The sequence below is a fragment of the Helianthus annuus genome, chromosome 1 (assembly GCF_002127325.2).
Source record: "Helianthus annuus cultivar XRQ/B chromosome 1, HanXRQr2.0-SUNRISE, whole genome shotgun sequence".
NCBI classification, from domain to species: domain Eukaryota; kingdom Viridiplantae; phylum Streptophyta; class Magnoliopsida; order Asterales; family Asteraceae; genus Helianthus; species Helianthus annuus.
In genome coordinates this window covers 131,844,022-131,860,327 of record NC_035433.2, presented here as the reverse complement: position 1 = coordinate 131,860,327, position 16,306 = coordinate 131,844,022, and the positions used below count along the sequence as shown (strand labels likewise).

Sequence of the window (16,306 nt, the reverse complement as noted above, 5' to 3'; positions counted from 1 at the left end):
AAGTCCGAAGATTAAGACTGCTTTCAGTGCTGATGGTTCTTCTAGAACAAATGTTAGCACTACAACTCAGATTGGTGGATATTCATCATCGTATTCAAGTTTTGATCCAAATTTTACAACACCAAGTCCTCAACGACAGAGTTCAACAAATCTGCAATGCAATGTTACATTGAATATTCAAAATGGTCAAAATCTTTCTCCAGAAGTGGCTAAGCAATACATGGCATCACTTGTTACTATGTTAGAGTCTTACGAAAGCTTAGTTGCTGGAAGAATCGAAAATCCAATGCTTACTAAAGAGGATTATGACCAGATTGATTCTGAGGAACTTGAGTTGATGGACATCAAGTGTTGTTTAGCCAGTGCTGTAAGAAGAGCAGAAAAATTCACACAAATCACCGGAAGAGATGATTTTCGTGATGTTGCCACATCTCCGTTAGGGTTTGACAAATCAAAGGTTACTTGCTTTCGTTGCAGAGAAAAGGGGCATTTTAAACGAGAGTGTACAAATAAAGAAGCAACCGGAAGACAAGATCCGTTTGGAAACAACGATTATCATTGAAAATCAATTTATCATCAAATAGCTCAACAATCGTCATCATCCCGTGCTATTGAAGATGGAAAGAAGAAAGCTTATCTTGTTAATCAAGATGATGAAAAAGTGGCAGAGGGTTTTAGCTGGGACAAATACATCCCGGCTGATTCAGCATTTGTTGCTCAAATCTTGGAAGAAGAAGCAATCAAATCTAAGCCAAAAAGAACGAAGATTTTTAGATCATTAGAAAGTGATGAAGATACTGATGATGTGGAAGAGTACATTAATAATGCTAGAAAAAGTTTAGACTCATTTAGTTTTAATTTGTTTTTTGCAGATAAAATTGAGATGTTGAAAGAGAAAAGGCTACTCGACTGAAGAAAGAATTGGAAGAATTGGAATCAAGAAAGATCGCTGAAGAAAAGGCAAAAATGGAAGCTGAGAAAGAAAAAGTTGAAGAAAATTCGACTGAGAAGGTCGAAGATAAAGAGTGTGAGATAAAAATAGAATTTGATGAAGAACAAATGTCTGAAAAGGTGATTGAGAAGGTGGTGGAGAAAATCGTTGAAGTTGAAAAAATCATCGAAGTTGAAAAGATAGTTGAAGTTGAAAAGATTGTCGAGGTCACTAAACCTTGTCTAAAATGTTTGGAACCATGCAAACATTGTGAAGAAAAAGACAAGAAGTATAGTGAGCTAGAAGAGTTGAAAGAAAAATTGTTGTTTGATGTGAAGTATGTAAAAGAATCATATGATGTGCTGAACAGAACAGTTGATAATTTGAACAAAACAAACCTTGAAATGGGAGATACTCAAACGATGATGAGTTCAGCATTAATGACGAAGCAGAAGGTCATCAACGAATATATTGAAGATTGTGCAAAGCTGAAGCAGGATTTAGAACTCGAAAAAATTGAAAATGAAAGAATCAAACGATTGTTGTTGAGTTATACAACTTGTGATTATTTGATTGACAGAGTTTATCTTATTGTTGCAGGTCTTGAAGCTTTTCAAGATAAAAAGACGAAAGATAAGGATATTGGAACAAGTTCAGAAGAAGAGAAGAAACCATTCTGGAGACAGTCAAACAAAGAGTTTCTTGCTGAGAAGAAGAAGAATATGATAAAAGAATCTGAGAAAAGAGTTGAAAAAAGAACATGTTTCAAATGTCAAGAAGTTGGACACATAGCTTGGAACTGCCCAAAGCCCTACAACACAAAACAGGGAGTTTCTTCTAACTTGAAAATGAGAGAAAAATGTGTTGGTAAAACAGAACAACCCGCAGAAAAATTCAAAGTGTTAAAAAATTCTACTTTCGAAATTGGTGAAAATTCGAAATTTTTATTACAAAAGAAAAGTCAATTTGAACAAACAAAAATGGGTTGTTAAATCTGAAACTAGTTCTGACAATGAATCTGACTCGTCAAAGTCAGAGGAGTCATTTGTTGAGAAAAATGATGAGAATTCCGTTCCAGAAATGAACGATGAAAACTTTCCGCCATTGTCAAAAGATAATTTGATGTTAATAGTTGGAAAGATTGAGATTTCAGATCAATTCTTCCCTGGTAAGGAAGAATTTGATGCTGAAAAGGCGTTTAACGGAAAAGTAAAACATATTTTTGGGAAGATGATTGACAGGAAGGTGAAAGGGGCAAAAGAGTTTTTTAAATCAAAAGGATGGTGGGTTAACGATGATGAACAATCACCCAAGGCTGGTTAGGCTTGGGTGACATCATTCTCTACTTAAAATCCTGACTTGCCGGAGCTTCCAAGTTGGTAATCGTGGAGCAGGAATCAGCATCATTCTTGAATAAGTTTGTTTGAAAAGCTACATGTGGTAAAATTCAAAATTGTTATATTTGAACCTACAAGTGGTTGAAAGAGGGTTTTCACCGACAAGTGGTTAATCAAGGTCATTGAGTTGAACTTGATTTAACTATTCATTCAAAATGATTGAAAGAACAAAATGATGAGTTTATCCCCGATCTTACAAGTGGTAACAACAAAACTTATTTTCCGGAAAAACCATTTTGATTAAAACAAACTTAAGTGTTTTGAAATCATAATGGGAAAATAGTTTGTTGTAAGGGGGAGTTCTGATTGTTTATGCCAAGTGAATGGAGATTTGAAGCATTTCTCACCAGTTTGTCAAATTTTCTTTAAATGGTTTTGAATTTTAGGGGGAGTAAGAAATGAAAAAATGAAAAACGAGTTTTGTTGTGAAAAAGAGGAAATGATAGTACATCAGTAGACTATCACAACACGCTAAAGAATTGGAAAGTCAAATGTGATAAGCAATCTCACTGAGGATGTGCTAGTAGGTTTTTACACATTTAGTAGATTGTTTTTGAGATACAAACCTAAATATCAAACTTGTTTATTTCGTAGGGAACATCTCTTGGATATATAGGTAACACCTGAAATCTTGTTTGAAGGGCTTTTTTCTGACATACTAGGTCTTTGTGCGTGATGATATCTGGGGTATTATACCTGGACTTCTGATTTTGCGGAAGCAATAACCTAGTCCTAGTATAATAATTTGCACTGCTTTATTCTTAAAAGCTCACCCTCAGCATAAAAAATGATGAAACATTGCAAAATGCTAATCATGTGCTGTTGAAGAAAAGATCCCCAAACGGGACACACCTTAAAGACGAGCCATCATCTCTTTGTCTGAACGGAAGTTTTAACCTGAGCTCTCATGGTCTCGCATTACCCATTTACAGATATCATTAGTGTACATTCACCTGTAAGACTGAATATAGGAGTCTGGATACGGGAGTATATTCTGAGGTGGTACACGCGAATAAGTTTAAGACATTTAAAACTCTAATACCGTATCTCGATACATTTGAACTTTGTGTGAAAATTTAAGTGGATCAGTATACAGACAATCTACGTGAATCGTTTAGAACTTAAAATGTTTAAAGCTTAATGGTGTTAGTGATTTGTCTCAAAAACTGACATGATCCTCTTACACAAACTCACAAAAATATTGTCTGTAAATATTTCTTTATTGCTTCCCGTTAAAAACAAAAATCCAAAAAGATTTTCGGAGTGTTTTAGCATAAATTTTTGAAAATTCAAAAAGATTTTATTTCATCTTATTTTCGACAACTGGTGATGGAAAGCTGATTTTCAAAATTCCAAGTGCTAAACATGATGAACAACAGGTAAGGGGGAGTCTGTTTGAAAAGAGAAAAGATTTTGAAATGATTAACTGGTTTCAAAATATTGAAAATGACAAATTTGAATGTTCATATTTACAAGTGATAAGCCAAAATTAAAAAAAAAAATTGTCATAATATAAAATTTATGTTTTGAGATAGAGATTTGTGCAGGACCCCATGTCTAAGCCTGAGCAGAGTGTGAGCCAGGTCACGATCGTAGAACAAGAGCTAGATACAGATTATGGATCATCATTCAAGGGGGAGTTTGAATGGTAGAGAGCCAGGGTGAATCCTGTTGTTTACATGAGCTGCTGATGCTGATGAACTTAAGGAATCAAGGGATCTGATTAAGAGAAGATACAGTTAGATTGAGATTCAAGAAGAAAAAAGAGATTGAAGGATGTTTAAACTGTCAGATGTTTTGGATAGAGCGGAGACTGATAAAGACTGAAGATGTGACATACCGAAGACTCGACACTGATGACTTCGTCAACATCTAAGGGGGAGTCTGTTGGTGCATATGTCTGTCGACTTCGTCTTGTATCGAGTCTTGTATCTAGATTAGAAAGAACAAAGCTCAAAGTACAAGAAATTAGGGTTCTAGAGATGTGAAACCATTTCGCACGAAATAGTTCATAGTCATTCCGTGCGAAATGCATCGCCTATAAATACTTGAGCTTTGATTTTGTTTGTAATAGTTCTGATTCCGGTACCGAGGTGCTGTCGAAGTGTCTACTGCCTGTAAAACGTTGTTATATCAATATACAAGACAGTTAAAGTGATTCTCTGTGTAAATCAAGCTGATTCAAAGTCGATATGTTTGTTTCCGCCTCTCGTATTGATTAGAACTCTTCTGAACGACTCGTTTTGGTAGCAAACAATCCTACAACCTTAAGTTAGGGTTGCGCTTGTTCAAAATCCAATACGAAAGACAATTATAAGTGTTGTAATCGACAGTTGAAAATTTTGGTGTAGTAATAAGTGTTGTTATCGACAGTTGAAAATTTTGGTGTAGTAACATAACAACTCATGTGAGAGGTTTTGAATTATAAACATATTAATGTTAAAAAAGGATTATTATAGAAATTTATAAATAAACTAGTATTATATGGAATTCGAAACTAGAAGCTATACGTGACTCATAGGCAATGATAGGTAGGAATAGGATCCATAGACGCCGGGGTAACGTGACCTTCAAACATGGAATTGGTGGTGCTGTTCCGATTTTAAAGCCATATTTTTAGGCCAACATTAATGTCTTTACATTTACTTGGATTCCTTTTTATTTTAATCTAAATTTTGAATAAAAATATAACATTGTCTCAGTTGAATTGTTTGACACTCTAATGGGCATGGCTAGTTTTGGTTCGTTTTATAACTTTTGTATTCGAATTCGAATAATAGTTTAAGTGGTAACTGATAAGCATTTAAATACATATTTTATAGATTATATGTAATGGTTAATGTCTGTAATGCTATGCGTAATGAGCATTATAAGAGCGTGAAAAGGCTTGATAACGGTCCAAACACGACCTCCCAGGGTGTTATAAGGGAATGAAGAAGGAGAGGTGTTTCTGGTATAATGCTAAATGAGGGGAAAGGAAATGGAAAGTAATGATTGAAATAGGCCAATGAGGTAGTGGTGGAGTTTTTTTTTTTTTTTTTTTTTTTTTTTTTTTTTTTTTTGAAAGAAGAACTTCATTAAAACCACGCCCGAACTCGAAAACCGAGCCGGAAAAAAAACAACAACAAAACAGAAAACATCAAAAAAGCTACATCACAGAAAAATTACACCAATCCGACCACGAGATGTGGTTGTTTCTAGATCTATGCTTAAACCACAAGAACCCGAGAGACTTCAACTCGCAAAAATTTGGTGTTGTGACTCAGGTTTGACTCCCACTCTCCCCATTATTTTCTGCGGCATCCAGGTGAAGGGCGAATATGGGTGGCGCCGGTTCGTCTTGGATGGGAGACGAGGTTTTACCGATTATTCCACTGCCGTGCCTTCGGGCGGGTGGAGGTCGGGTTTCCGCGCACATGGGAGAGTCAAGGGGCAAGCGGCGGTCGAGTAGTCGACCTTGGCCACAACGTCTGATCACGGTGGTTGGCACGTCATTCAAAAAAATGATTCAAATGGCATTAACGTGCATTAATCGTTACACAATTTTGAAGGGCTTTATGATGCTGATGTGGCGAAAACGCCCCTTTAAAAATATGTAATGGTTAACGCCCCTTATTGCCTTTCAATCATTATTTTCCTTTTTTTTTCACATCATCATTTAGTGTTATACTAGAAACGTCCCTCTCTCTTCATGTCCATAGGGGTGTGCACGGTTCGGTTCGGTTATTAGTATTATCCGTAACCGTAACCGAAGTCATCGGTTAATCGGTTCAGTTAATTTGTCGGTTTTGCGGTTCGGTTCGGTTAATTTTTGGTTAATAACCAATTCAAACAAGGGCTAATTTTTTTGCTTAGAAATACATGTGATGGAGGTATAAATACATGTAACAGATGTATAAATACGTGAAATGGATGTATAAATAAATGAAATAGAGGTATAAATGCATGAATAGATGTTTAAACACATAAAATGAAGGTAAAAATAAATGAAATGAATGTATAAATAAATGTAATGAAGGTATAAATAAATGAAATAGAGATATTATTACATGAAATGAAAGTCTAAAACATGGAATACATGAAATAGAGGTATAAAAGCTAGAAATATATAAAAAAATAAATGATTCGGTTCGGTTCGGTTAACCGATGGTAAAAAAAAATATTCGTTAACCGACTTTTGGTTAATTCGGTTTCGGTTAATTTCGGTTCGGTTTCAGTTAACGGTTCGGTTATTGCACACCCCTAGTCCATATAACGCCTATGAAAACGTTATCAAACCTCTTCACGCCTCTGTATTACACATGAGCTTATGCGCTAACTTCTATTTATTTAAAATAAAATCTACCTTAATATTCGACTTTCTCAAAATAAATTAGCGAAAATTGACGTTTCTACATGGTATTTGTGGTTGATGAAGACAATTTAATCAACGTTTCGAAAGCACGAATACCTAAAAGATAATGTTAGAACTCAGATGTTATCTGAAATAGTGATTATATGTTTTCTACAAGTTTAATAATTCAAAAACAAAGATAATCTATGTATAAAACAAAGACATTTTAAATTTTAAAATACCAAAAGTTAAAAACCTTTTTATTTTGCTTTAAGAAATAAGATTAAACTAAACTAGGGTAAAATAGTCTTTCAAACAATATTATACTTTAATCATATGACTTTGATTTCGATCTGATTAACGAAAATCCGTTGGTTAATAAAATAGACTAACCGATTACTTCGATTTCGATTGAGGATAATAACCGAACCAACCAAACAATGTACATCTTGATAATAGTTGTTTTCTTGTTGTATCACACAGACACCCTTCTAGTATAAAATAACAAAGTTTGTTGATTTTATGATTATTATTATCAGTTTTTTTTTTCTTCAAAATAACACTTAGAAAACAAAGAATGATTGTTAAACTCACTTGATACATAATAAGTAAAATTTTAGATGTTTAAATATTTAAGAGCCATTCGACATACCTTCGTGACTCGTGAGTGCTAGGGATCCCCTCTCCCCACATTAGCTCACATTCACGGTAATATGATGTCTGGTGAGTGTGAGAGGAGCGTGAGAGCAAAAGGCAATTCTTTTCTAATTAATACGATTTTTCTTTTAAAACCCCATTCACATTCACAGTGACACCAAGTATTCTCCCCTCATATGAGTGTGAGGGGGCATATCTCCTACACGTATGACGCCTACATGACGCTATTCATGCTCACCTAAGTACATCAGATGAACTAGGAAATAAAGATTTTAACACTATACACACACTACTAGAAAATTAGGCAATTGTTACTAAAATTTGCTACCAAAAAAATAGGGTAGCAAATTTAGCAACCCGCTTCCCCCAAAATTGAAATTAAGCGTACTTGTTATGATATGGTGGCTAAATGGTTGGAAATTTTGTCACCATTTAATTTTGGTGATAAATCCGTAGGAAAAATACTAAACAAAATTAAAAACATAGAAAATACATTAGAAATAAAAGGGCCTTTTTTAATTGCCACCGTGTTAGTGGTGGCAAGATGAAAAGTTAAATTAAGGGGGTTAATTTTTAGAGTCCCGCTCTTAATTTCAAATCGCTCGTAGCTTACAACTTACATGGTGCTGTTGATGCAGTTTTGATAGCGTCGTCAACAAGCTTCAACTGAGAGCGAGCGAATCATGGGGGTTTTGAAAGAGCAGGTGGAATCGACACTTAGGTCCAAACTGTCTCCTTCTCATATTGTAAGTTAATCTCAAACACATGAACCTTCTGCAACATGTTCATTAATAATCACAAACTTCTTATGTCAAATCACTCGAATTCCCAACTTCAATCCTTAAAATTGCCCTAGATCCTGTCATATTTCTTAGATCATTACTGGATTTTGTTTAAAACAATTTCAAATAATGATCAGAAAAAAACCCTAGGAATTGATTTTTTTTAAATGATCGAACAAAGTTGTAATATGGGGGGCATGGAAAAATCTGATTTTGATTGTTAATTTTTTTTAATATTTAGGGTTAATTTAACCATATTGGCCTAAAAAGATTGAAACTTGAGATGAAGCCCTAACTTATTATCTGATTTGGGTTTTTTTTTTTTCAAAACTCAGTTTGAAAACCTCAATCCAAATATTATAAACAGTGACCAAACTGTGATTTACCTTACCTTTTTGTTTATGCCACCATCAAAAAATGCTCATTAAAAGGTTTTAGATTTGGGTTGCTTGATTGTCAAGTTGTTTTGTGTAGGGTTTTGATCTTTGAAAAAAACCCACTAGTGATTACAGCCACCAAACCTCTTAATTTCGATCTCTGCAATTCACGATCTGATTGAGGCTTTCGGCGAGTTAATGGTTCATTTGTTAGAGTTTAATTCGAAGATTTTTTGTTCTGTTATCTATCGGTGCCTTTGTCCCATTTCTCCCCAATTTCTCTTCTGCATTCAACCTGTTTGTTGAAATTCCCCAACCAACTTTCCCTTTTATCATTGCTCCATATGCTTGTTTTTTGAAGCTCTGAGGTTATTCAGGTAAGCTTTTGTGGGTTTTGGTTTGTTTTCTTTTCATTTTCACTCATGGGTTTGCAAGATTATCAAGAACTTTTGAGCAAGCTCATACGTTTGTTTGTTGGTGTATATTTTGAAAGTTTTGGCATTTGGGTTGCTACTAAAGATGGTGATTAAGCGTTGCTCAAATGTTCTTGTGTTGGGAATAAGGTAGCGATGAGCTCGGTACTACCGAAAATCGTCAAAATTGGCCAAAAATTTGGAGATTTTTGTGCATTTCTAGCTTTCTTCTTTGAGTTCTTTTATGTGTGCTTTGTTTTTTTATATAAAGATTAAATGTTTTTTTAATTTGCAATACAAATGTAATACAGATTTCAATCTAGTCTTGGAATGTGGAACAAAGATTAACCTTTAAATGGTAAATAATAATATAAGAAGTGTGGACTGCAGAGGTGAAAATTGAAATCAAGTGATGTTATGTTGAAAAAAAATGACATGTTTTGTATATAAATAAATGCATATGAATGCAGTGGGGACAAACATGAGAATTCTTTAAACACATATTCTTTTTCTTTACATTCTTTATATATTTCTAGTTATTTTTTCAACTTTAAGTTAGAATTCCATTTTTCCTTTAGCAAATTACCAGTGTTTCCTAGTAAAAACGCAGCCTTCTCTTAACCAGAGTAATTCTTTCAAAAGGCCTTACTTTGTTTTCCTTTTTCTTTATTTATTTATTATTTTTTTTGCTTCAGTTTGTGTTTATTTGATTTGTGTGGGATTGTTGTGACCAGAGCAGCAAATTATGGACCAAAAAACATGGCTTTGGAAGAAAAGATGTGCCCAGAAGTCGATCGACGCAAACAGTGAATCTGAAAATGAGGCAGAGGTATTCTAGTAGCTCATTTACTTCATTTGATTAAAAATATTTTGTAAATTATACCAACCCTTTTTATTATTGTTTGTAAGTTATTCTGTACATTTGATTAAAAATATTTTGTAAATTATTAAATCTTAACAAAGATGACGTATTGCAAAAAAAGAAAAAGAAAACATATTGTAGTTTGCAAGTATGAGTGCTTCTAGATTATTTGATTTCGAGGATTTGAGGATTTGCTACGAGCTTCGGCGGAGGTTTTGGGAAAAGGGACGTTCGGGACTGCGTACAAGGCAGTGTTGGAGGGCGGGATGATGGTGGCGGTGAAGAGATTGAAGGATGTTACAGTGTCGGAGCCTGAGTTTAGGGAGAACATTGAATTTGTCTACGATTATATGCCAATGGGAAGTCTTTCTGCACTTCTTCATGGTTCGATTTCTTCTCTTACATTGTTAATTATTTTCAGCTATGTATTTTTATTTTCATTATAATTTTGTTTTTTGCTATGTTCTTGGTAGTTTTATTAACAAATACATTATGGAAACATGCATTACAATGGATTTCAACTATTGAAGTTTTGTGAAAATGTAAAAGATCCAGAGAAGCTTGCTATTTCTTAAACCAAACATGTCACTTTCTTGCAAAATAACCATTCCACATAGTTAATTTATTAGACTGTCAAACTGCATATAACTGAATTAAAAATCCATTTCCCTCTTTGACATTTGGAGCCTAGGTGAGTTAAAGCTTATTACAAGATTTGCTTTTTTGTATTTACATAATTACATTTATGCAATTAGTTCAAAACATTTTTTGGTATTTTGACTAAATTGATGGCTTTGATGAGCACCAAGTTTGGCCCCTTTTCAAGACAACTGGATTTCACTTGTAGTTAATTGTCCATTGATTGGCACTTATAACTGTCATACTTGTTTTCTAACATTGTGGCAATTTATTTATTTTAACAATTACGATTGCAAAATCATTCTTTCTTGCAACCTATGTTGTTCTTTTAGCGTTTTTTAGACTCGAGAAGCATAGTATTGTATTGTATGTTCCCTCTATTCATAAGCCTATGACAGTAGGGATGGCAATGGGTCGAGTATATAGTTCGTGTAAACGGGTATTATGTGGTTTCGGGTAATCGGGTTGGGTATCACCAATCCCGTACCCGACCCATACCCGCGGAAATTTTTAAAACTAATCCCATACCCGGCCTAATACCCGACGGATATACCCGTCCCATTTATGTCGGGTTTCGGGTATACCCGTCGGGTTCGGGTATTTTTGCCATCCCTATATCACAGTGCTGTAACTACAACACATTCATACATTTGAATTAGTACCCAAAAAGACATATTAGCATATAGGGATGTTTGTTAAGAATACCTTTTATCCAGTGGATGGATAATCTTTAATGCGGCGTACTGTCAAACCATATATTCAAGATAGTACCTTATACACTAATGTTACAGCACTGTCATAGGCTTCAAATTGAACTGTGATATGTACCCAATAGAACTAACGAACCCTATTATAGACCCTCATCCATATTTACATGTCTCAAAATGATAACAGTTTGGTGGTATCATATATGTATTCTTCATTTTTATTAATTCTACTTGGTCTTTATTTTAAAACATTGTTGTTTTGTTTTGCAGTATCAGTCAGATGAGGCGTGCATGCGTACGGTGCAGTGTGGTGCTGCTGATGAGGCGTGCGTGCGGTGTAGTCGCTGCTGCTGTGTGCGGCTTTTCTGCTGTGGTGTGCGTAGAATACAGTGCTGCTGCTGAGGCGTTCGTGTGGTGCAGTCGCGACTGTTGCGTGTGGCGCTGCTGCTGCGACTGTTTGATGAGCTTGATTAACCGTTGGCATTAACTTTTTATCTTTCCTCTTAATAAATCAATAATCATAGGGAGCTTGCAAAAGATTTTGTGGTGGCTGGTACTACATCAGAGTCTCTGAGTCTCTGTATGGTGCCTGTGAGTCGATGTTCAAGCCAGACATGGTACAAGGTGGATAAAGATGCTATGCTAGATACGATGTCACAAATTGAAGCTACGTTAACAAGTATAATTTGAAGATAGGCTACAAACACTTGGTTTTGAATGTTTATCGTATTAGGATTTTTTTAGTTATTTGATGTTTTAGCTGGTATTTCAATTAGAATGTTTTATACGCTTTCAATACACATATGTTTTATATAATTTTGGGTTTTCGTGATCTTATTAGACTTTTTATATAATTTTGTAATATTATTAATTATGTAATTTTTATGAAAAAAGCAGAGAAAAATGGAAAATCAAGCTGAATAAAAAACCAATATTCAAGCAATCACAATATGGTAGCAAATAATTCAACAAGCTCGCTAAATACCCACCAATTTTCAATGAAAATGGTGGTTAAATGGTGGCAAACAAGGTGGACTGTAGCAAACCTTTCAATGAAAATGGTGGTTAAATGGTGGCAAATCGGTAGCAAACATGGTGGTTAAATGGTGGCAAATCGGTAGCAAACAATGTGGACCGTAGCAAACTTTTTAATGAAAATGGTGGTTAAATGGTGGCAAATTGGTAGCAAACATGGTGTTTAAATGGTGGAAAATCGGTAGCAAATAAGGTGGACCGTAGCAAACAAGAAGCGGTGGCAAATAATTTTGACCAATTTTGTGGTGGCAAAAGTAAGGTGGCAAAATATAAAAATGGTGGCTATTTGGTGGCATTAGGGCAATTGACACGGGTGTTTTTGTCACCGCATTTTCGGTGGCGAAATGGTGACAACAGGGAAATTGCTACTGTTTTGTGACCAAAAGTTTCATGACAAAAACCCTCTTTTCTAGTAGTGACATAATACATGTTAAGTTCAATATATATCGTTTACACTGTTCTACTCAACAGATATTTTACAAACGTAATGTTTATGTATAATACAATCAACAGAGTAACCAAGTCAAGTCGATCGTGGCTCGCCTAAGATTGAGATCAACTTGTGTAACTCATGAGTGTTTGAGCTTAATTAACTCGTTTTATCTCTATGTCTAATGCTTCGCTCATGAATAACTTTACAAGTTAGAGCTTGGCTCGACTCATTGATTTTTAACTATTTTAATATTTATTTATTATTTTCTATATTTTTATTTCATGTATATTTACATATAAATATAATCATATGCTTTTGTTTGTTGTTATGTATTATATTATATATTATAAATAAATTCAGATCTATATAAAACTCGTAATAAAATAAGTTTGATGCATGAAACTCATATTTGTTTGTTAAAGAGAATCTCATCTTAAATCTGAGGTAGCTTAACATTAGCACAAATAAAGCTTTTAACTAGCTGGTATTAAAAAGCTATGAGCGACTCTAATATTATTTTGGTAATGGGGAGAAAGTGATGAAATAATATTATTTTTATCATTAATAAGGTAATGAAATGGATTGGGTATTTGGGTTGCATACAAGTAATCAAAGGCACGTGTTATACGGATACCCTTGTTTCTTGCAAATCCCATATCACGGCCTCACATGCCTTTAATCATCCCTGAAAATTAATTTATAAAGTTGGCAAGCTGAAATATGGGATAGCTTATCAAGTCACATGTGTGCTTATCATCATAGTGGAGGGTTCAAATGAGAAGAATTTTTTTATAAGAAGAAAAAAGAAGAAGTTTCAACCAATAAGAATGGTTCATTTTACTTCATTTAATATTTCCATTTAATTTTAATATAAGGGTATATTGGTAAACTTACATAAATCATTAATTTGTGTTCTTCCCTTTTAATAACTAACTAAATTAAATTTGTAACTCCTTTTCAAAATATATACTTTTTCCAAATTAAAAAAAAAAAACAACTTAATTTAAAGTGTAGAATAAATTATTAGTTGTGTAGGATAAATTACGAGTTGTGTAGGATATATTTCGAGGTGTGTAGCATAAATTTCGACTGTGTAGGATAAAATTTTATAATGTGTATGGTATATGTAGGAAAATTTTGATATGTGTAGGTTTTGTAGATTATATGTAGGATAATTAATGATTAGTTGACTAATTAATTAAAGAGAGAAAAATTAATGATATGAGTTATAAATGAAATAATATTTTACTATTATGCCCTTTCTTCTTTTTCTTCTCACATTAAAGTTCTTCTCAAATGAACCTTCCCCTATCATCATATATATATATATATATGTATGTAACAATGCAAGTTTATGCACTTTTTCGATAAATATAAAGTGATATTTTTTCTAAAAAATAAATTAAATATCAAAAAATACATATTATTAGTGAGCACATCGTAGAAGTTTCTGTCATAGAGAAATGTGTAACTGAGAAGAAGAAGGGAGAATAGAAGATGCTACAAGTGGTAACTGGAAAGATAAACGTGAGTTATAGATAATTATGATGAATTATTTATTGAGTCTTTATAGGTATATCTAGTTGATTATTTTATTTATATAAATATGGTTTGAGTCGGGTTAGGACTAAAACAAATTTAGTATAGACAGATGGTTAAGGTTATTGTATTGGTGTGCTTTTCACTGATAAATAAATAAAAAGAGTCAAACAAGTTCGTTCATCTAGTGTTTGTGTGTTCGATCAAGGGCTTGATTTCCAACAATTGGTATCAGAGCTTGGTGCCAACGATCAGAGAGTCACTTTCCGAGAAGGGAGCAGCCCCTCGCGGGGTTGCACGGCTGTGGCTGGTGGTTAAATTCGAAGATAAAGAAAAAAGAAAAAAGATTGGTATGTCAAATAACTTTAATCAACCGTTTTAATTAAAATAAATGTTTGTTTGAAGCCACGGAGATGCGATTGTGATATAAGTTTGGTTTTAAAATGCGTGTAGTGATTTGATACGTTTTGATCCTAAAATCCGATGCGTGAAGCGCATGCATCATGTATGCGAGGCGTTCTCTATTCAAAAATACTATATATATATATATATATATATAGAGAGAGAGAGAGAGAGAGAGAGAGTTAAGATCATTTCAGAACTCAATTTTTTTGCAGAACTTTCAGAACTAATTACAAACGAACTTTCAGAACTAATTACAAACGTTAGATTATTTGATCAATAGTTCGAAATTATAATGGCATTATCGTAATAAATAGAATTTGGAGACACATTTTAATAAACTAAAAAGGGCATATTTAGAAGATTTCAAAAGTCATTTCCTATTTTTTCTTCATGTTTTGCTCTCTATCACCCACAGATGAAAAAATGAGATCGAAAAACACACATATTAATTCTCCGATGAAACTACAACATATATTATTGTCATAGTGCATCTAAATTCTATCTTCGGTAGCAAAATTATTCATGGATTAAAAACGCAATCTCAAAATGGAAGTCTAAATGATAAGAATGTCTACAATATTTAGTTTTGATTTTTATTTTTCAAAATGAATTGTAGTGTTCCGATTAGTTTTGCTTTTCATTTTCACTAGGTTGATGCCCGCGCGATGCGCGGCTTCATCCAAAACCATATTATTCACTTTGAAATATAATATTTTGTACAAACGCATAAAAAACTATTAAAATCAATATATAATCTCATATTGTATAACAGGTCTGTAAAGTTTAGTAGTATGTAGTCTTGTACTATTGCATAAAAAAATTTTGTTGATCAATATACACCGGTAGAGTAAAAAAGAAATTATCAAAATATGAACCAAATGTTATAAAATGTGAATGTAATATATGGATGAAAAAAACAACATTAGATAAAAAAAATTAATATCATCTAAACACTTGCTAATTGCTTGAAAATCTTGACAATTTGAAATCATTCGGCTTCTTCTTGGTACCTAATATAACCAAAATTAACCAAACACATAATGAATCTAGTGATATAAAAGAATTGAATTTATAATTGTAAAACATCTATGAAATGAAAGGTAAATGAATAAAAAAAAAAATGTTGCAAAAACTTACATATCATTTTCCAGAAAATGGCAGCTGAAACCTACATTTCAATTAAGATGGCTACACAACTGATTTCATCCTGAAAGTTAAAAGAAACAATAAAAAGAAATAATAAAACGGAAAACTTTAATATTCAAGAGCAAGTAATCAATTCAAAATAACAATAAATCAAACCTAAAAGTTGCAGCATAATATAACCAACGCGACCGAGCACAACCCAGGTGATCACTTGTACACATCAACCATCAACTTGAATGATCAAATCATATACCCGAGCCGACTCAAATGACCAGTTGTCCTCATCAACCATCAATCCGAAAGTTCCATAGTGATATATAACCAACCAGACCAGGATAACCAGTTGTATCCATTAAGCATAAAACAATCAATCTCGCCCCGTTTAGTACAAACAATTTTTAACAGAATAATCCAAACATAAAAACATATAAAATAGATGACAAAAATAATATACCTTCTTTAGTCTTTTTGAAAGACTTCATAATTTAGCAAATCATGTGAATTAGTCAAAGTATAAAATAAAACATCTAATGTGATCAAAATTGAACCGATCAATTTTCAAAATCAAAATAAACCTAATTGAATCTTAATGTAACAACACATACAGGGTCATTCAACACATTTCAAATGACACAGGTTCATGTAATAAT

General features: G+C 33.4%; 1 protein-coding gene across 8 annotated transcripts; it reads left to right on the top strand.

The window, feature by feature from the left end:
• The first annotated feature begins 7,665 nt into the window (after positions 1 to 7,665).
• LOC110878499 lies at positions 7,666 to 11,935 on the top strand. 8 transcript variants are annotated; one of them, XR_002558040.2, is made up of 4 exons: positions 7,666 to 8,064; positions 8,575 to 8,845; positions 9,625 to 10,136; positions 11,369 to 11,935. XR_002558040.2 is itself a non-coding variant. In XM_022126814.2 (3 exons), exons 1-3 carry the CDS (start codon positions 8,002 to 8,004, stop codon positions 11,498 to 11,500), a joined length of 285 nt encoding a protein of 94 aa, XP_021982506.1. In that variant the 5' UTR covers positions 7,669 to 8,001; the 3' UTR covers positions 11,501 to 11,935. The 8 variants fall into 8 exon arrangements, 2 of the variants coding, with proteins under 2 accessions (XP_021982506.1, XP_021982505.1); XR_002558038.2 differs by having other exon boundaries at positions 9,586 to 10,136; XR_002558048.2 differs by having other exon boundaries at positions 8,575 to 8,854.
• Positions 11,936 to 16,306: the final 4,371 nt, after the last annotated feature.